Source organism: Melanotaenia boesemani, chromosome 2, assembly GCF_017639745.1.
Source record: "Melanotaenia boesemani isolate fMelBoe1 chromosome 2, fMelBoe1.pri, whole genome shotgun sequence".
Taxonomy (NCBI): Eukaryota; Metazoa; Chordata; class Actinopteri; order Atheriniformes; family Melanotaeniidae; genus Melanotaenia; species Melanotaenia boesemani.
The window spans coordinates 12671493-12693192 of NC_055683.1; the positions used below are offsets into that span (position 1 = coordinate 12671493).

General features: G+C 41.1%; 2 protein-coding genes across 2 annotated transcripts; both read left to right on the forward strand.

Annotated features, from left to right (window-relative positions):
- Window positions 1-403: 403 nt before the first annotated feature.
- Window positions 404-13256, forward strand: srebf2 (sterol regulatory element binding transcription factor 2). The gene is made up of 20 exons (XM_042004906.1): window positions 404-722; window positions 4666-5036; window positions 5345-5537; window positions 5623-5783; window positions 5902-6054; window positions 6141-6422; window positions 6517-6631; window positions 6729-6880; window positions 7063-7267; window positions 7386-7561; window positions 7885-8134; window positions 8222-8391; window positions 8497-8668; window positions 8768-8885; window positions 9000-9109; window positions 9523-9655; window positions 9996-10167; window positions 10654-10830; window positions 11238-11349; window positions 11497-13256. Exons 1-20 carry the CDS (start codon window positions 620-622, stop codon window positions 11712-11714), a joined length of 3543 nt encoding a protein of 1180 aa, XP_041860840.1. The 5' UTR covers window positions 404-619; the 3' UTR covers window positions 11715-13256.
- A 1214-nt stretch (window positions 13257-14470) lies between these two features.
- On the forward strand, window positions 14471-16604 carry nol12 (nucleolar protein 12). The gene is made up of 6 exons (XM_041969353.1): window positions 14471-14652; window positions 15142-15247; window positions 15325-15373; window positions 15471-15616; window positions 15705-15802; window positions 16085-16604. The coding sequence occupies exons 1-6, from the start codon at window positions 14543-14545 to the stop codon at window positions 16281-16283; spliced, it is 708 nt and encodes a 235-aa protein (XP_041825287.1). The 5' UTR covers window positions 14471-14542; the 3' UTR covers window positions 16284-16604.
- Window positions 16605-21700: the final 5096 nt, after the last annotated feature.

Genomic DNA, 21700 nt, shown 5'->3' on the forward strand with positions numbered 1-21700 from the left:
TTAAGTTGCATATTGATTTTAAACAGTTTATTTTAGATTATCCTCATGTTTGTAAACATTAAATCTGTGCGTAGGAAAAGATGCTTGTTGTGGTGTGACTGGCGTTGGATAACAGCTTTTAAATGGCAGATGTTGTAAATAACGTATGCAGTTTGGATTTCATGTCATGTATTTATCACCAAGGTCCGATTTCTATCATGAAGTCGGCTTCGTTTTTATGAAGATAGGGGGCGCGGTTTATTCAAATGACATAGAAGCTTCTGATGCTTGACGTACTATCAGACCACAGCAAACACGACCTTGTCATTGGAGGATGATGACTGGTCTCATGACAAGAACAGCTTGCTTTTAGCCAATCAGGCTGCGGACTGACCCACAGAGTGTGTTTGTGAATGACGTAATTATCGTAAAACAAGATGGCGTCGCCGTCGGAAATAAATCGCTGTGAATGAGTTTATCGACGTGAAAGTCTGCCTCCCTTGAGGCTTAAGTGTTCTATTACGATTTTTCTGATAAAAGAGACGCTCCTTTATCAAACAGGGTCGTTGTGGGCGTCTCTTGATTTCTTATAGGAGCTCGCGGATCTTCTGTCTGTCTCTTCAGCTGAGGAGGCAAGCCGATGACAGACAGGATGGACACTGGAGAATACATCTCCACCATGGAGAACATGGACCCAAGTTTGTCGGAATTAGGGGACGAATTCACTTTAGGAGACATTGACGGTGAGTCTGTTTGTTATTGCCGACACTGTGGAGAATTGTTTTGTAAATGTTGGCCTCTTTGCACAGTCCCACAACTCCGCTCATCACCAACCTGTCAGCAGGACTCCGACGAAATTTAATTTTCAGTTATTCAGCTTCTGTAATACTGAAGCAAATATTTGTCAATATTGCTGTTCGTGCTATTTGATCAACTTAAATTTTATTACAATTGTCTATTATTATTATTATTATTATTATTATTTCGACTTCATTTTTTGGAAGTTTTAATGACTTATAATGGCTCTCTTTGTGCATCCATTATTTGCAGAAGTAAAGAACATTTTAGGTTTGATGTTTTGTTGTGTCATTTCTGTTTATTATGAGTTGGGTCAAAGAAACTGAGTGTGGTTATTTGCAGACTACATATGATTTCCGTGAAGATTAAAGTCAGTAAAGATGTTTATCAGGAATCTGGAGGCTTTATAGAGAAACACAAGTGTAGCTTGTTTATCCAGACAGTCTTCATCAAAGCATTAAATTATCATTAGTATTGTTATTATTATTGTTGTTGTTGTTATTGTTAGGCAAAACATTTCTAAAACAAACAAACAAGGGGAATGGGTTTCAATTTTATTTATTTTTTAAGGCACCACACATAAACTAACAAAAGACACATTTCAGAAACTCAACTAAAAGGAAAAAAGAAAGAAAAAGTTTCAATTATCTTTAAAAGGTGCTATATTAATAGATACTGATTGATTTGGGCAACAAAGCAAACATGACAAAATTAACTTTTTCTTTAAATGTTATTGTACTTTGGGATTTGTCATGTTTGTTGCAGCTCTATTTTCCTCTTTTTGTAACTTTTCCAAGTTTGTCCAGGTGTAGATCCACTTATCCAAGTTTATGCCCAGTAAACTAACAGCATCACTGATCCAGTCTTGCTGTTATTTAAAGACTACTGGCACACGGTGAAAGGATTGAGATTTTGGTGAATCACTGGCCAGTGCAGAGTCACCAGATTCCCATTAGGCTGGAGTTGTAGTGAATGCTAAATCACCAGACTGGTCTTATGGAGGTGTGTGTATGTCTGTGTTTTTTGTGGGGCAATTTCTATAGCAGTTCTAGAGCAAATGTGCTCCCCATCATAGAACTAGATCATACAATGTGATCTCACAATGTGGGCATTGGAGATATTGCATATGCAGCATTCATTTACAAAACCTGTTTCTGGCTTCTACTGGTAATTCTCCCATAAAATTAGTCATTTAGACAGAATGAGCAGACACCACACCGGCCACTGCTGTGTAATCCCAATTACCGTTCTGTCAAAGGAATGTACAGATTGTGTGAAAGAAGTAATAAATAGCTGATGAATTCACAGGCAGGCTGCAACACAGATAGTCCAGCCTCACTGTGTGTCTGGCTCTGGCCTAATGGACAAATGAAGTTTTCATATTAAGAAGCAAATGTAACCATTAAAAAAACTGAAAAGAAATTAAAGAAAGTTTTTATAACAATTTGGAGAGGATTTGTGGATTTTAATCATTTAATATATTTAAGGTCATGCTGAGGATTAAAGATATTTAATTGCTCCTCTAGATATTTGTGTGTGTTTGTTGTGAGTAAAGACTCATTAAGAGCCTGGTTATATAACTTATTTTCTTTCCTCTTAGCTGCATTAAAAACTGCCTCCCTTTGATGGATTTTCCCCTTGTGTCAGCTTGTCAGAAGCTTTGGGGGCTCAGAGTTGCTTTGTCCTCCTATCTGCCACTAACAATCTGCATCCTGTGGAGATCGATCAGTGTATCTACATAAAATGTACATGCAGACAGTGATTTATGAAGGCATCACTGGGAAAAGGTCCTGAGAAGAACTGCCTGTGGTTTTTTGGTTATTTAAAATAATGTCTTAGACTTTAGGGGACTTTTACTTAAGGATTAGGTGATTATTGTTTTGCATTAGCATTCAGTAGCTGCTCTGGATCTCAAACTGTGTTAAATTTTATTCTATATCTTTTGTAGCTTCTTCACTGTAACCAAAGTTTAGGCTTTATCCAGCTATACATTGATAACTCAGCTGTTTATAAATCAGCCTGTTGTTCACTTTCACTTTTTAAGGTCAAAACAACATGTTATAAGAAATCTATAGGTCTAAGAAGACTTACAGAGTACTGTGACATTTTTCTGAAGTTTATAGTTGCTAATGCAATTTAACCTTTCTGTGTAAGAACAACTGAGCTTAAACATGTAGAAAGATGCAATCCATTTAGCTGCTGCCATTCACTACCATGTTTTCCAGCAACATTAGTACAGCAATAAAAACCATTGTGAAGTTGTATTTATATATTTCTCTAGCAAATTGTTCAGAAATGGCCCTATGACTCTTTACAGATGAATGAGCAGCAGCTGCTTATTTAGGAGAATTGCTGTTGTCTTTCCTCCTTGATATTGTGTTAATACACCTCAGTGTTCCAGTCTAAGCTGCCATATTTTGTGCTTTTATAGAGGTGCTCATCCTCAGTTAGTGTGCCCTCAGTTTTTCACACGCTTCTGTAGTTTGGCCAGATACTGTGTATTATGTCAAATGATATCTTTAATCTGAGGTCATATTAACAAACTTTTATATCCAAATAGGGACAGATTTATTTTTTAATTATGTTCTGTATGTAAATCCTTAGAACTGACTGTAGCTGTGATCTATAATGTAGAAAACATGCAAGTGTCCAATCCTGAAACGGGAGTGGTACATTTTTCTGATCCAGTTTGTCTCTCTGATGTCTCAAAATAGTAGTTAAAGCAAAGAAAGCTCATTGTTATCATGCTGGGCTGCTTGGATCTCTTGATCTGCGTCACATTTAGTGGTGGAGATGTGCCTATTTATGTAGTGCTGCTCTCAGACAGTCCATCAATATGTTTTTGTCTTTTGCTTAATCTGTTGTTGTCTTACAACATGACTTAGGTCAAGGCTACGGGCCAGTGACCCTGACAGCTGAGGCTATATCTGATCAGTGATGTAAATCCGTTAGGGGAACTTCAGCTACATGAACTCTGTACTGCTTCTGGTCAAAGTCTTGTAGCGCCTAAATCTGCAAAGACAGATAGTAATGGACTCCATGCTCAGAATTGTGAACTTTGACAAACGTCCTTGTCCTCATATCAGTGATGAAATGGAAGTAAATTTAAGTTAACCCATTAATAATATAAAAAATGAAAGATAATGTTTGAATTAAACCTTTTAGGATGATCTGCTGCACATTTAGCAAGAAATGACCTAAAAAAAAACAGCAACTGAGTTTTGATTGTCATGTTAAGGAACACCGCTTAACCATGAATCACTAAAGAGTAAAATCAGTGTTGGATCCCTGTTAGTACCCCGTTATTACTGAATGCAGTTAGATGGGGTTTAACATGTGTCTTGACAACATGGGGACAGGGCATATTTTTATTACAGCTGTGGTGGCATCCATCTATTTATTATTGTCTTTTAGGGTTGTCAGGATTGCAATATACTTTCAAGGTTATCTGTTTGAAGGTTGATTTGTAATGATTAATGAGCCAGACAGTAGCTGTGCTTGTGTCAATGTGTCACATCAAAGCCATGCCACAAAATTCTGAAGGCGTCTTTACTCTTATCTGTTAGCAATAGGCAGTATTAAGACGTCAGAGCTATACATATTAAGTTTCAAGATATAAACTGTTAGGCAAACAAGGGTGTAAGGGCAATTAAAGCATTTATAACTATCAGTTGGTTTATGCTGCATCACTTTCACCTATAATATGCTGCAATGTTATACAGTTGCAAAGTGATATAATATTTTACTGTAATTTAAAGGAAAAAATTGAATTGAAATGCACCTCATGATGCATCATTTCCATCTGTGAGTTAGTTTGTATTTTAATCAAATCCAGACTTACTGTAAGACCCTCTTATGTTATTTTTTTTATTTTTTTAATCTCCTCAGAGATGCTGCAGTTTGTCAGCAACCAGGTGGGGGACTTTCCAGACTTGTTTGAGGACCAGATGAACACAGCAGGCCCTCTACAAAGTGGTGGCACAACTTCCACCCCACAACCAGCCATGCAGACCCCTCAGACACCAACCACTGCTGCCTACCAGGGATCCAACACAAGCCTCTCAAACTCCCAGACACTGTCCCTCCAATCTTTACCCCTCACCCCTCCTCTTACTCCCGCACAGACTCCCTCTCCCACCACCACCACCTCTGCAGTGCAGCAGCAGGTGACTCGCAGCCCTCCGCTCCTTCAGCCCCGGCCTCAGGTGGTCCAGCCCATCCAGCCTCAGCCCCAACAGGCAGCCCAACCAGCTATCCAGGTATCTGCTGTGTTTATGATGCATACTGAAACTTGAGCTGTTACAGTTTTGTGTCACTGCAGGGGTTTAAAAAAGGGATATGTGACTCCTGCAGTGATGTAATAGTGCTGTAGTGTTGACTGTCAGTCAGCATCTGCTGATGTGAGGAAAAATGTCAAGAGTGCATCCCTTAAAACGTTTGTGCATGTTTTAGAAAAGCTGTCAGTCTAAAGAAGATTTCTCCATAAGCTTCCTAAAATAAGATGTTGAATAAGCGCTGGCGGGGTTAGAAATGCAAGTTAAGACTGTTTTTGTTAATTAAAATGCAGTTGCACACCCAGGGGCTCCCCATGCAGACCCAAAGCTTCCCAGTCCACACACTGGTTCAGACCCACAGCCAGACGCCCCTGCCTATCCAGACGCAAGCAGCCCAAACGGTGATGATTGCTTCCAATGGCGCACAATCACGCTTCATCCAGAACCCCGTCATCTGCCATCAAAACCCTGCTCCCGGTTTCCAAGGTGACTACAGGACAGTGTTGCCAATAAGTGGGAAATATTTGAGTGAATCTGAGTAGAATTAATCATAAAGTTTTTTTTCCTCCAGTCCTCCAGCCACAAGTGCAGAGCATAATGACATCATCACAGCTCCAACCAGTTACCATTCAGCACCAGCGCGTTCTGACCCCAACATGTCAAACCATCCAGACTCTTTCCACAGCACCCACCGCAGTTCACACTGTTCAGCAGCAGGTACAACAAGTGCCTGTAAGTAACCCATTTGTTGTAAGCAGCATCAGAGAAACAGCTTAAAATAACTTTAAATGTGGCAAATAAAACTTGATAATTTGCATGCCGGCAAATGTTCTGGGTCGCTCTCCACCAGGTTCTGGTCCAGCAGCCTCAGATTCTGAAGACAGATTCCCTGGTTCTCACAACACTCAAACCAGATGGGACTCAGGTGTTGTCTACTATGCAGAGCCCCACAGGCATCACCACCCTAACCACGCCCATCCAAAACACAGCTTTACAAGTCCCGGTATGTAGCGTGAAATTGGTACCTAATTCAGTTTGCTGGTTCCTACAAATATCCCTTGACATACCACTTCTGATTTTTGTCCCCAGACGCTGATGGGTAGTAATATTCTGACCACCGTTCCTGTTATGATGGGAGGTGGAGACAAGCTGCCCATCAAACAGCTACAGCAAGTCTCCTCCAACTGCACTAATGGAGGCAGACTGAGCATGGAGCCGAGCCAGGTGACAGCAGGTTGTTTAGGGCCAGGGGTTGTGGTGAAGGAGGGTGAGAGGAGGACTACCCACAACATCATCGAGAAGAGATACAGGTCCTCCATCAATGATAAGATCGTGGAGCTCAGAGACCTGGTTATGGGCAATGATGCAAAGGTAGGAGGGTAAAACATTAAGACTGCTCTGATTTCGGTCATGACTGAAAGAAGTGGGAGCCTCACCAGTTCTCCCTCACTCATTTTCATCTCAGATGCATAAATCAGGAGTTCTGAGGAAGGCTATTGACTACATCAAATACCTACAGCAGGTCAACCACAAACTACGACAAGAGAACCTGGCCCTCAAGATGGCCAACCAGAAGAACAGTGAGTGTTTTTTTTCCACTCATCAATGCTGTATGCAGGTCATAATTTGTGGAAACTTGATATAGAAATAAGAGGTTTCTTCTCTTTTTCATTGCAGAGCCAGTGACGCTGTCTGAGGATGTGGAGCTCAAACAGGAAGTTGTGATGATGTCTCCTCCAGCCTCAGATTCTGGTTCTGGTTCTCCTCACCAGTTCTCTCCTTACTGTGTAGATTCTGAGCCAGGAAGTCCTTTACTGGATCATGATCAGGTAAATACTCGGCATAACACCAGCACAGCTGGTGTACAAACATTAGCAAACCTGAACCTACAACATTTGTTCCCCCCTTGGCCAGTTAGAGTAATTACATGAAGTCACAAGATGCTGTTCTTTTGACTTTTCCTAATTTACCTTTTTATAAATTAGTTTTTCTTTGCTCTCATGGCCTTTAGGTGAAGATTGAGCCTGATTCTCCATCCTCGGTTGGAGTGATGGATCGTTCTCGGCTGCTGCTGTGTGCCCTGACTTTCTTCTGCTTGTCCCTAAACCCTCTGCCCTCTCTGTTGGGCTCCGAGTCTTCAGGGAGCCCAAACCTGTCTGCAGGCCATGTCCCCTCTAGAACACTTGTATGGTTTCCAACTCACACACAGGACTTTGGTAAACAATTATTTTTATTTTGTTTTTAAACCAAAGATCACGTTTCAAGTTCTAAATATTTATTCCTGTATTTGTCATAGCTGAATTTTCAACAAAAGCTCAAATTTGTCTCTTCTAGCATCTTGGCTGCGATGCCTGTTGCCGTGGGTGATAGTGTGGGTGCTGAGTGGGGTGGGAGCAGTGTGGGGCTGTGTCAGGGTTCTGTACCTGTGGGAGCCTGTCACACCTCTGCATTCACCAAAATCTGTGTCTTTCTGGAGGCACCGCAAACAAGCAGATCTGCATCTCAACAGGGTGAGTACAAGCATTTTATAAACATTTTGTATTGCTTTTGTGTCAAAGGAACATCTTAAAATGGGATTTAGATTAATTCTTTCTTCATCTTCAGTTGTATGTGGAAGATTAAGTTAAATTTATTTAATCTTTTTGAAAAGTTCCTCACATCATTTGCTTTTGTTCTCAATATTTTTTATGCCTTAAGTTTACCTTCCCTGTTTCCTGTGTGGTGTTATTTTTAGAGTTTGTTCAAATCATCTTCATATCTGAGTCATGGTCCCCTTTGTTTTTTTCTTTTGACTACTGAGCAGCTCATTATTTCTCCTGTCTTTCTCCTTCAGGGTGATTACACAGGAGCTTTAGCCAGTCTAGAAACTTGCCTCTCTGTCTTGGCGAGAGCTCTTCCCTCAACCAATCTGGATCTGATCTTCTCACTCTCCTGGAATTTGATTCGCTACTGTTTGCACCGTCCAACTCCTCTGGGCTGGCTGGTCCACCAGGTCGGAGGAAAGCATGAAGGAGAGGAGTCGAGGACAAGTGCAAGAGACGCTGCGCTGGTTTACCACAGGCTGAGCCAGCTGCAGCTCACAGGTCAGTGATGAGAACAAAGTGGAGCGATCCTGAACACTGAATGACAGAAGCAGAATAATACAATGTTAGTTCTCTCTTTGTCTGTAGGAAAGCTGCCTGAGCGCAGCAGCCTGTGGGCTTTGTCTCTGTCTCTGAATGCTGTCAACCTCAGTGAGAGCGCCCAAGGCAAGATGGCCCCAGCTCAGCTTGCTCAGATTTATGTCACTGCAGCAACAGCGCTGCGCATGGTGCTGGGCCACCATCTCGCCTGTCTGCCTGTATGTATCTTTACTGGTCCATCATCACTCTTTTGGTACTGTGACAAAAAACAGTCATGTTGAGTTTCCAACACTGGGATTCTTTCTACTGTGTTTGACTTCCAGGCCTACCTTCTGGGTTGTGCAGAGAGTGTGGCCAACCAATCAGAGAGCAAGCCGAACCCTGACTGCCTGCGCTGGCTCTTTACTCCGTTGGGCAGGCAGTTCTTTCTGAGCTGTGATTGGTCGGTGAAGTCAGAGAGTAGTGATGAGGTCTTCACTTCTCAGAGGGACCCAGGTTTGTTTATTCTTCTCTTTCTTTATTACTCCTGGTTTTCTTTTTTATATGAAACCTTGTGTTGGATGATGAATCTGTTTCCTCTGCGCCTTCCTTCAGCTGACCCCATCGCCCAGCTGCACCGTTGTTTCTGCAGGAAGCTTTTAGAGAGAGCTGTTCACACCCTCATCCAACCACAGAGCGACTCTGATTCAGGCGTTCGCAAGAACGACTTTGGGTAAAGCAGCAGCAATGGCAACAATTTTCAGTCTTTTAAGGATTTACTTATGATTTAATCTGTTAGTTTTATTATCTTTCTTATCTTACTTTTTCTGCTGTGTCACCCTCACAGAGAGTTTTCCAGCGCCTTGGAGTTCCTTGAGTTGTTGAACAGCTGCATAGAGGACTCTCCCTCCCCTCCTCCTCCTTTCTCAACTCCTCCCAATCACACCACCATTCCAGGTATAAATGACATGGGAGGAAACTGCCATGCCTGTTTATTAAAAAGCATGAATCACAATCTGTGTTTTTGTGGGGGAGAGAAGAACTTTTTTTTAGTTAGCCTTTGTGGATTAGCTCTCTTCTGGCAGTGCACTTACAGTCAATTCAGCTTCTAGCTGGATTATCACAGAAAACACTTGCAGTTATTGATGTGATGTAATAAGCAACTTGCAGTCGATAGGAACACAATGACAGTCTGTTAAATATTAAAAAGATACAGACTCGCTCTGTTTATGTTCTCCTCTTTGGGACATGCTTCTTACAACGCATTTCACATCAGCACACAGCTTGATACAGTAGAAAAGCAAAAGTCCACACAAGCTGCCAGAGTTCATTTTTAGATTTACTTATAATTTTCTTCTTTTTATTGCCAGTGGGGGACCCAGTGAGTCGTTGGTGGGCTCTGGTCCTGAAGGCCGCAGTACATTGGCTTCAAGGTGATGATGTTGCAGTGAGGTCACTGCTGGCAGAAGCAGAGCGAATGCCGAGAGCTCTGCACATTCTTGAGTAAGTGTAATAATACCAGTTACAATACACTGGAGTAATGAAATTGTATGTAAACAGTGGGAGAAACTGTGTAACTCAGTAGGTTTGGATTAGGAAATCACATAACTCCACATGCACCAGTGGTTGTTGTGTAATATGCCACAAAATAGGAAACTAAATCATTTTCTGTTCCAGTGTAAACTGAAACAACAACTGTCAGGTCCAGATTTGAGCACTTATGATTGCATTTAAACAATTGTTCTTTCAAGCATTGAGGTGCCAAATCTTAAAATCATGTAAACACATTATAAATAAATAAGTTAACCACTGTCATGATCCCCCTCTCCCCTCTCTGTTTCAGCCACCCTCTGCCCAAGGCTGTACTGCTTCTCTGTAAGGTGGTTCAGATGAGTCTGTCTACTCTGAAGGGAGACGGGGTAGTAGCCTGCCTCTCTCACTGTGACAGAGCCAGCATCTACCTGCGCTCCAGCATCTCTTTGCCCCTCGCCCAATCTGGGAACTGGCTCGATAAGGTAGGGTGCAGAAAATGAATCAGTAGTGCTGCTCTCTTTAAGATCTACTACTTGATGTTTGATTGTAGGGTTTCCTCTTGGTGCATGTTTGGTGCATGACTCCTTCTGGCTTCGGTCACTGTCTTTAACCCTGCACACATTCGTTGCAAGCTGGGAGAGGGTTGGGGCAGGTTGGTGTGGGGCTGCGTGTGCGGGGTGTGGGTGGCAGGAGGTGGCTGTGGTGCATTGTAGTTGCATTGCATGATCCTGAAGCTGAGTGCAATGTGTCTGCAGTGCAACACAGAGGCTTCCCCGAGCACGCACTCGCTACACACCCCACCACTTAACATTAAATAGCACATCAGTGGTTTGGCTGATTGGGTTGGTTATTTATGATTAGTTGGCATTACTTAAAAAACATTTTAATCAACCACAGGATGAGGGAAAATATACTTGCTTTTGTAAATATAATAGCTGCTCATGATTTCATGATTTTATTTTTTTAAGGGGGTGGAGCTCCTGGTCTGTGATCTCCTCCTGACCCTAAGGACCAGTTTATGGCAGCGAGGAGGCAGCAGTAATGGAGAACCTGGTCCAGCTCCTGGATCCCAGCTGGCTGGTTTCCAAAGGGACCTCAGTGCACTCAGGAAGCTCACACAGTGCTACAGACAAGCGCAACACAAGGTACATCTGAGCCAAGATCTAATCAGTCAACTAAAGGCTGGAACTGTTAAAAAATAAAATAAAAATATGTGCAGACTCTGAAATTTCCTCCTAGATAAAAGTGATGTTTTAAAGACTATTTCAGGAATTCAGCCAGGAATTTTAAACAGTTCCCTTAATTAAGGCCATAAATGAGGAATAATTTGCTGCTCTGAAACTACTCTCTATGCAGCGTTGTTTGATTCACATTCATCCATGTCACTACTTACTGCCACTTATTTAAAGCCCCTTCTCAATGCGTGTTGTAATGTCTTTATCATTAGTCCTTTATGAGCTATGCTACTGCTACCATTAGTACTTTTTTTCTACTAACTTTAACACTAAATATTCACAGCGAATGTGGCTCCTTTTTGTTTGGTTTTCCTCAGGTGTTCCTTCATGAGACTACAGTGCGGCTGATGGCTGGAGCCAGTCCAACAAGAACCCACCAGCTGCTGGAGCACAACCTGCGACGTAGGACACACAGCTCGTACTCAGCCGGTATGCAGCCCCTATTTACAAAGCAGTTACAGGCCTCAGATTCACATCCACACACTACAACTATGATACACACATCAAGAATATTGACCATTTATCAAGAATATTGACACTTAATCTGCTCTTTCTCTCTGTTTCTGCCACTGTCAGAGGGCGAGTGTATTTTAGGTGAGAGGGAGAGGGCTCATGCAATTCTGCTGGCCTGCCGCCACCTTCCCTTGCCTCTGTTAACCCCACCAGGTCATCGAGCCCGTCTGCTGGCAGAAGCTAAACGAACCCTTGAGCGGGTGGGAGACCGTCGGACCCTGCAGGACTGTCAGCAGATCCTGCTGCGTCTCAGTGGGGGCACCACCATCGCTGCTTCCTGAGCACACACAATGAAATAATGACCAGGCAACTAATCCAACCACTTCATTATTTTCTGCAACAATCAGACATCCACACTTATCAAAGGACAGGCGTTAGAGCCTTTTCCTTAATAGACGAAACGCAAGCAACAGGTTTTTGCTGTCATACACGTATCAGCCTTGTCTCAACAGTCTGACAGAAAAGTGACATGGCTACGCATTTACACAGTTTCATGTCTAGATGTATTGTTGTAGCTCAATTACCCCACCTATTGACCATTAGTGGTACTACACACCTCAGTTCAAATGAAAAGAGCCCGTTCTTCCAGAAAGGCCCAGAATATTACAATAATAATAAAAAAAAAAGATTTTCCCACAAAACATTTATAGGTTCTTCCTTTGACCATGTTCCATCTCTCCTTTATGTTATGCTAGAACAATTCTGTATTGTTTCATTTGCAAGTTTCATTTAAGGGCTTCGCGGGTTTCCAGACAGCAGCGCTCTCTGTATGTATGGTTGTCATGTTGCGCACACACACACACACACAGAAGCTTGTTTTTTTTTATTTGTTTTTTTTTTTATGTACAGTTCTTGTCTACCTCAAATGCTGTACAATGACATCATTGTACTGTGGAGCAAAATAGGAAACTTAAGCGCCACATTAGTACCCCTGAATTTGACTTCAGTCACCATTTGAAGCGGTGACTGAGTTTATTTCAGTGTCCTTTTAATAAATTCTTGCTGACCTGTTTTACTTTGAGTGTGGGACTCGGCAGTAACACATAAAGAATTTGATGTGAGAGCAGCTGCTGGGATGCTCCTAAAATATCCAACAAACAGCAAGGATATGGTTGGATTTAGAGAATATCTAAATGACAGAGGGAAGCAGCCATGGATTGAGGTTGTTTGAAAATGTCTGTGACACACACACACACACACACACTTACACACACAGACACACAAATGCTTATGCATATTACATATGTGATTGTATATAAGTTGTACATAGATGGGTAAACGTAAGTAGATAAAAGATGAAGTTATTTGCTACTGCTTGAGACAAAATGTACATCCAGAAGAGCGCTTTAATGTGCTAGGTCAGCTGTCTGAACCTTAAAGTTATCCTCCACCAAACACACGCCTGCGATCGCATCACATGGTGGCTTTAAAATTGCCTCTGAACAGCAGCTGTGGTGGAGCAGAGGCTGCCTGAAACTCAAGAGATGTTTGGTGGTCTTTAACGGTCTCTACAGAGCAATGAAGGGTATTTTCCTGGAAGTGAGATTTATCCTTGATGTAAAGCGCTCAAGCAAAATGGCCTTGATGTTATTTAGAAAAGAAAAATGTAATATGTTTCATCTATTTGGAATGATGGAGGAGTTGTATCTTTGTGAGCTCTTTTTCCAGTTAGCTTTTTATTTGTAATTATCAACTTACATGTGACACAGCACTTTTGTCATTCCTGTTTCTTTGCTATCAATATCTTATTTAATGGTGATGTTATATAAATGCTTTTGGGAGGCCAGTTTTGCAGTTGTTTTATTGTTTTATATTGGTAAAAACCAGCACCAGGTCAGAAACAGTCTGAGGGAAATCTCAGATGGTAAGATATTTTTATTTTTACATTGAAATCTACATCCCTTATGTAGACATTTAGCTTAGTGTGAAGGGATCACTCCTAAGCATACAATTTCTTTCTTCAGTCTCATGACATTTACAAACATTCAGTTAAGAAATCCCCAGACTCTGTCTGCAATATTAGCTCAAACTGTAATCAAAGCAGTGCTGCAAATGCTTACGTCGGTTTAGATTTAGCTTCTATGAGTGGTGAATATACAAATAAAGAAGCAATGCTTCCACAGCCATTAGTTTTTGTTGTTGTAATTGTAACGTTATGTCTTTTCCCCTCCATATGTTTTATTGTTTGAGCTTATGTTTTCTTTTATTGTTTTCTAATAAAACAATACAATAATGTTTGGCCTATATCATGATATTTATTTATTTATTTATTCATTCATTTTTGGTCAAATGTGCAGTTTCGGAAAATGCAGACACTGAAACCAAAGAAGAAGAGTTCTTTAAATTTAATGTTTGACTGTTGGTGTTGTTGATGAGATAATGGAGATGTAAAGTTAATTGCTTTTCTTTATCAGCCTCTGTGTGTTTTAAATGACATACTCCTGGGTACTTCATGTAAAAGGACGACATGAATTGGGATAATCAATCACTAAGAAAGAAAACTGAAATTACTAAAGATTTTAAGGCTAATGTGGATTATAGAGGCTGTCTTAGCATCACAATAAGCTGATGAGGCTTCATTTTACATGCTAACATTTACATTCTTATTGAAGTTATTAGCTGACCAGATAATCTTATTAAAAATACACTGAAGATGGTAGGTTCACTAGATTGGCTACATATGGCATAAAATTTTATCTGTATACTTTGGATAATTACAAAAATATATACCTTTTTTTAAGTTATACAAATAAAAAAAAACACTCGTTTAAATTACCAATTAATGGGGATTTTAAAAAAAAGATCAAACTATCACTGTTACGGGTCTGCCATTTTATCATTAGGTCTTCTGTTTGTTTAAAAATATATTTTACAAAAGCCTAACCGAACTACTCATGGCTAAAACAAATATACATTCAACTTCATATATGTAATATTGCTTTTGTTTTTTATTTCTGTAAAATAAGCATTAGATTTCTTACATCATTGCATGTGTGTCTGTTCAGCGGAACCCTTCAGAGCAAGCTGTGTTTCTCATCGGACAACTTTCAAAGACGTCCGCTAAGAGTCACGCCCAGAAGTAGATTTCAAGTGAACTCACGTGTACAACATGAAAAACACAAAAAACTTTAACCATGGTTCCAAAAAAGGCAAATTTAAGCCAGGATCCAAGACAAGAGAAAATAAATGCGTCGTAACGTTTAACGATAAAGACAGACAGTAAGTTTAGCTGAGATGTATAATAATGTTATGATCTATCCATAAGCTAGAATCCTAGCATTAGCTTTCAGTAGTGTATTGTAAGGTTTGTATTTTCTAGCAGGTGTTTTTATCATATTGTGTTGGGAAATATTGAGTCTAGGGAATGTATATGTATTGTACGCAGACGGTGACAGAATTTAAGCAAGCCAGTAACGTCCAGTAGTTTTACATGTTTTATATTTAAGCTGGTTTTGATAAACGTTTCATTAACTGCTGAAATCTCAGTCTCTCTGCCATGTATATCCTGTGCGTCAAATTGTTCAATTAATATCACCTTGTTTTGTTTTTCAGTTAATTTAGGTGCTGATAAAATTACTAGTTAGAAATGTAAAAGAGAGCTTCTGCTTAACAAGTATTCATGTCTTGCATCTTGTGTGCCATACTAACCTGCAGACAGATGCCTGAGTGATTATTTGGAATACATTCATTTCTCCTCTTCCCTTTTAGAGAGTTTCTTGCTGGATTCCATAAGCGGAAGTTGGAAAGGAGAAAAGCAGCAGTGGAAGAAATAAAAAAGAAAATCAAGGAAGAGCAGAAAAGAGTCAGAGATGAAGTAAGTGTTAATAAATTTAAAATGTGATGTAAGTTGAAACAAATCAAAATATTTATGTGTAAAGAATGTCTTTTCAGCGGCATAAGGAATATGTAAAGATGCTAAAGGAAAGGCAGGAAGCTCTTGGTAAGTTCAGAGAATTTCTTTTTTATCAATAAGTCTAAATACAAGTTATCAAAATTTGTTCAAATTGTTTTTTTCTCTTCTGGGGTCCGTTTTACAGCCGACACTGAGGATGCTCTGGAAGATGCAATAACCAGTACAACAGAATCTGTGCAGTATGATCACCCAAACCACACAGTTACTGTGACAACTATTAGTGATCTTGACCTCTCGGGGGCTCACGTGCTTGGATCTACTGCAAATCAGGTACACATCTAAGTTTTTATAGAACTTTCTGCATGAAGAAGTACTTATGTTTAAGTTAACTTTATCCTTGAATGTCTCTGACTTTAAGTCTGAAGAAGACAAAGAGGATGAAGACAGGGGGGAAGATGAAGAAGAGAAAGTGCATCCTATGCCAAAGAAAGCTGGGAATCCAATTGTTAACAAAAAGTAAGCTGTTCATCATGAAGGTCTTTACATATGAGCATCAATGATGATGACATACTTTTCTTTTCATGTTAGATTGAGTTTAGTCTTTTGGCTTTTGGTTAAAACTAAAATTAGCTGTATGTGTCATTTCAAGGATAAAATATTGGACACATGCTCTGACTTTTTTTTATTTATTTAAATAACACAGTAGTGGCATGGTGGTCGTCTTTAAATGTTTCTTGAGTCTGTCTACCTGCTCCTTCTCAGACCAGCTTTATTAATGACTCCCCCTCCCTACTGCAGGATCCGCTCCCTTACAGCAGCACTCAACACTTACACGTGTAAGCGGAAGAGGAAAGGGAAGCAGGAAGGCAGAGGTGGACGTGGACGTTCAACAGACAAGAGACCTGGTGGTGTCACAGAACGTAAACACACAGGCAGAAGGACCAGCAAGGCGCAGAGACGGCGACAGACTGGGAAGAAGATGCATCACCGGGACTGAGAGTCTTTATGAACCTTATGTGAGGTTCAGCTTTTGAAAATAACTTGAGTTTGTGTTTCAGGTGAACAAAGTGGACTTTGGAGTATTTATGCTTCAGTGTTGGAGGATGTTTGTAAGCTGAGAAGTTTGTAAAATGAAGATGATGTCAATACTTGATTGGCTACTCCCTCTTTGACACGACTAATTTCCAAAGTGCCAACCTCTTGCAACACCATGCACAAATGTGTAGATTTCTCAACTCTTTTTTTTATAGTGTTTTTCTTTAACTACTACACAAAGTTTACTGTATATACCTACATTTCATTAAACTAAATGATAATATTTGAGAATGGCCTTTTTTTTGGAGTTGTGTGTCACAATCAGTCAGATTGCTCTGTTTGGAATTTTGTTCCTCTCTGCTCTATTGTTAAATAGGAAACCTGATGCTGTTGTCAACATCCTCTGTACTACATCAGGAAACCAACCCTTAGCTCTGTGTTTCCTTATAGCTCAGTATTACCTGTGTGTGATCTAAAGCATAACCAACCAGTTTCTCTGTGACTACCTTATACTGCACACCCAGTAGGTTTAATGTATGTTAGACACCCCCAACTCGCTAGTGTTTATTTATTTACGTTAACCTGAGCCAGCATGTGCCAGCTGTCACTACCATGAGAGTTTCATTTCGCTTTCTAAAGCCCATGATATTTAATACAACCACTCAATAGTGGAACCCAGCAGGTTACTGGCTCCATGTTGGGTCTGGACTTGTGTGTACTTCAGGGTCAGTGCTGTGTCAACTGAGAGCCACCATGGCTGTCACAGATGCTTCAGTTGCACTCATTGTCAAAGCAGCCAATGGGATTGATCCTGGTGTTGGCCGCCCGGGAGGATAGAGAGCATGGGGAAGATGAGGCATGTGCCTGATGGGGGTCTGATGAGAAGTTCATCCTCGAATTCCAAATGATGTCTTCAAAGCAGAGCTGACAGCACGGACCCTTCCTTGTCTGGTAAATTTTCATTTTTGTTATCATTTAGCACTTCACAAAATTTTTTTAAGAATTTTTACTACTACGTTTTCTTCTCTTAGAAGCTGTGGTGCTCGTAAAAGCTGTTAAATTGCAGTGCCTGTGTCTTGTGGTTTCTACTAATGTTACTCTGTGGAGAGCTTTGACAGTGCTTAAAGTGGATTGTATTTCACTGTCCTCTAGTGTAATTAGTCATCACCCAGTTAGTGGTTTCCAGATCTTGCATGAAATGAGGCATTTTTAAAATATTTTATAGAGCAGTAGCTCTGTGCTCACATTTACCTGCCATGATGCTAGGCAGGTATGACCACAGCCAGATTCAACTACATATATATATATATATATATATATATATATATATATATATATATATATATATATATATATATATATATACACACACTATGACAAGTGGGTGTGGAAAAATGATGTGCAAGTAATGGGGGGCATTTCTGAAACCAAGCATCATCACAAAAAACTGCTATACTTGTGTAGCTGTTCTTATTACTTGTTTTCCAGTAGATCTTATTGTCACATTACCACATTATTGTCTACCACGCTGCTGTTTCTCAGTCACCTCTGTGATGCAATGAGAGAGCGGGTTCTCCCTCCAGACTCACCATGCCCCTTTCCAATGAAGAACCCACCTGCCCGAAGTTCCAGCCCAATATCTTTGACCCCTCCCGCTGCCACGACTGCCTGCGCCAGAGGCACCTACATAACAGCACAGGGGAGAGCACTGAGGTACAGTCCCAGAAGAAACCCCATACAGAGCCTGAATCCGGGACTAAAACTGGGACCAGTTCTGGGGTTGGAATTGGGATTGGGTCAATCAGAGGAGTCTTGCTAACCCCAATCCCATCCCAGCCAGAAGGAGACACCAGCAGTAAGGTAAGAAAGGGGAGAGGCCAGGAAAGAAAAGGGAGGGAGATGAACAGAGCAGCTTGGCAACCAGGGGGAGAAATGCTAATGAGAAACTAAGAATACAACACGTACTGACTGATGGGATTAGCTGGACCAGAGGAAAGCCTGGCAGGTGAGAGAGTTATAGCTCACAAGTGAAGGCACCAAAAAAGCAAAACAAAGAGGACATATGCTAAATCAAAAGAAAGGACTTGACTTTCACTGTTTTGTAGATCAGAAATTTAAGTTTAAATGTGTAATAAAGAATTAAAGTGATCTATAAGAAAGACAGCTTCTTGTTTCAGTGGTTCAAGTAAATAAATTACATAGCATCTCTTAGTTTAATTCAGATAACATGCTAACTTAAGTTTGTGAGACCGTATATGAGTCCGTCTCTTGTTAGTGAATTAGTAAAAGGTCAGAGAAAGAGAATAAGAAGTAACAACATAGAGAAGGGTGCCAGCAGTCTTATTATAAATGAATGAAGTTGGATCACTTACCACCCTCTTGGGAATCACATGTAATTTTAGAACGACATGCAATGTAAGGAAAGGATGGCCGTGTGACTGAACAGTATTAAAAATATGAGAACTGCTGCTGGTTTCTGCTCTTTTTGCTTTCATAAACAGTTACAGCTGTTTTGTGACCTTGAATATTTTCTGGACATAGCACATATGACATAGATTTGCAGTTCTGAGAGTGTCTTATCTGTAGTTTCCTGAAAAGCATCAGGACCAGTGTTATATTCTGACACATATGGACAGTTTTGGAATATTTTAACACAGAACTGTTCAAAGGTTCAAGGGGAAAATAATAGTAATGAAATATTAATAAGCAAAGCCACGAGGCAGGTTGAGTTACAGAGGTGTAACCCTAATCGAACAGCAGAATGAACATGTGTCTGCCAGAGAGGACTGAGGGCACAGACGCTATTCATCGAACCCACTATTCTGGGAGATGGAGCCAGGCAGAGATGTCGGGGATTGTTAAGTTTCCCATCAGATTTATTCCATTGGCTGTTTTTTTTTTTTTTTTTTTTGCCTTTGCCTTTGCTTCAAAATGTTGCCACGCTCGAGACTGACATCAGGATCTTTGTAACTTAGAGCAAGATGGGACTTGCTGAGACGTTGTGATTGGCCCGTGTGTTCCCTTGTCACCCTATCAGGAGGACTCTGACTGTCTGTCAGTGGTGAGCAGCTACTGTGATGTCAATGGAGGTTGTGTGGGTTATGAGGAGACCTCTCTATGCATCCTGAGCCCCGACTGTGAACTTTTTATTTGTGGCGGTGACGACGACAGCACAGACAGGTAAGGATGTTCAGTGGTAATGGTGAGACATTTGGAACTGCTATAAAGGTAAAATGTAGATATTTTATTTGTTCTGTGGAGCTAGATTGTATGAGCAACGCTGTATTCTAACCTGAAGCTTTTTCATGTTGCACTACTCTGTAATCTCCTATTTATTTATTTTTTCTTGTGCCTTGTACTTTTCTTTTCTTATTGTTTCTCTGCACTCTTAATCTCATGGACCTTGCAATTTCTTCTCCTGACATACTCTTATCTCCTTTTTCCATATAGCTGTCGTGAGCAAAGTGAAGAGTTTAGCAGCTCTGTCAGTGCAGAGGACGAATACTTGCCTGTACAACGCCTTCCCTCCAAACTCAGCATGACTCGTCTTGACCCTCCACCTCACAGGCCAAACCCACGGGCCTGGATGGATGAAGCTCAGAACAGAGACAGCTTTACGAGGCCTTCAGGTGCATTTAAGCTAGCTTTGAAAATTTCTTGGCAAATTTCCTGGCACTTTGGAAAGAGCAGATGAGTATCAGCAAATAAAAAAAACAAAAGGAAAATTGTAAGACCATCCCATGACTTCTTATTTGAACTTAGGAATTTCTAGATATTCTTTGCTGCAGTAGACTGGGTCTTCAATAAACCTATGACTTACTACACTTGACCAGTCTGTATCCAGTTACAACCAGAGGTGTTCTTTACTTGGCAATACTATTTGCAGTCACCAGCTGAGGTGTCGAAAAGCAGTTATCAGTAATACAATATAGGTAGGTTTGTCTCAGGAAACCTTTGCTGGGAATTGTTTGGCAGTTGAACTTTAATGTTTGCATCTTCATTTTTAGTTTTCTCTCATTCTATCTAGTTTTTCTTTAAATTCTTTTTCTTATTTTTTCCAGGACTGAAAGAAGACCGAGAGAAGCGTGAAAGTGGCTACTTTTCCATGGGTAGGGCAGCAGGTGCCCGTTCACTGCGGGAAAACAGCCCATCTTCTCCTTTCCGACATTTTGAAAGAGGTCATCCCATCTTTAACTACAGAAATGTTGAGCCTAAAGATACAATCCCATTCAGAAACCCTAATCTTGGTGTGGCCTCTGAAAGACCGATACCAGAGGTTCTTAGCGAGGACCTGCCTGTGGAAATCCCTCCTCCTGACCCCTACGAGGTTGCCGTTGAAGTTGAGGCTCAAGTTGGCCCTCGATCTCCAAGCCCCACTCCTTTTAAGATAGCTGAGTCTCTGGCTTCAAGTGGCCGAAAAGGTTTAAATCGAGGAAATCCTTCTCGCATCTCTTCCTATCAGCAGTCAGGGCGGTATGATTTCTTAAAGCAAGGCTCAGCTCTGCAATCTCGTTCTTCTTCCCCCTCACGTGAAAACTTGCAGTTCAGACGTAGTGAGTCCAGTGCGTCTCTAAGCAGGCAAAACTATGATGGGAGAGGATGGTCTCAGAGGACGCCAGGATCTCGAAGCTCCCAGCAAGGTGCACATGGACAACATTTTGAGTCGGGAACTCTACCAAGAAATTTCAAATCATATGCTAGCTCAGTCAAATCCCAGTCCAGTACAGTTTCTGATTTTAGGAGTGGTCTGCGAAAAACAGAGGGCACCAGTTCTTTAGGTGAACGGGGTTGTGACAGTAGAAGCACATCTCCCTCAAAGAGAGAATACAACTCTACAAGCCAAATGTTTCCTCGCAAAAATGAGGTCACCACTAGTTTATCACATCCTCGTGGGGGCAACAGTCGTACTTCCTCTCCATCTAGGACAACCTCTGACAGTCGTTTGCGTGATAGTCCCAGTTCCTCACCCTCAAGGAGAAATTACACCTTGCCTAGCCAGTCAGTCCTCCGTAAATCTGAATCATTGATGTCTCTAAATGGTCTTAGTCACCATGGACGCTGTGGCTCCCCAATAAGAGAAGGCTATGGTATTGAAAACCAGGCTCTGCTGCGTAACCCATCAACTAGAAACAGACTAAATGGTCAAGAAGATGAAGTTCCCACTGCGTCTCCATCTGGACGAAGTTGTGACAAACCAACTCAATCCATTCTCCGTAAGACTGAGTCAAGCTCTGTCAAAAGTAGTCGAGGTTGGAACAGCCGTTCCTCGTCTCCTGGTAGGAGAAGCCAGGAAACCCTTAGTCAGTATCAGCTTAAGAGAAAGGACAACACTGGTTCATTAAATGGCCATAGTCGTGACAGTCGTAATTCCTCGCCTTC

Bases quoted from the DNA above. Each gene is read 5' to 3' on its own strand.
- srebf2 (XM_042004906.1), top strand. From the start codon at position 620: ATGACAGACAGGATGGACACTGGAGAATACATCTCCACCATGGAGAAC. The intron at 9,656-9,995 runs GTAAGTGTAATA...TCTCTGTTTCAG, and splicing joins AGAGCTCTGCACATTCTTGA to CCACCCTCTGCCCAAGGCTG. The intron at 10,831-11,237 runs GTACATCTGAGC...GGTTTTCCTCAG, and splicing joins ACAGACAAGCGCAACACAAG to GTGTTCCTTCATGAGACTAC.
- nol12 (XM_041969353.1), top strand. From the start codon at position 14,543: ATGAAAAACACAAAAAACTTTAACCATGGTTCCAAAAAAGGCAAATTT. The intron at 14,653-15,141 runs GTAAGTTTAGCT...CTTCCCTTTTAG, and splicing joins TTTAACGATAAAGACAGACA to AGAGTTTCTTGCTGGATTCC. The intron at 15,617-15,704 runs GTACACATCTAA...TCTGACTTTAAG, and splicing joins TTGGATCTACTGCAAATCAG to TCTGAAGAAGACAAAGAGGA.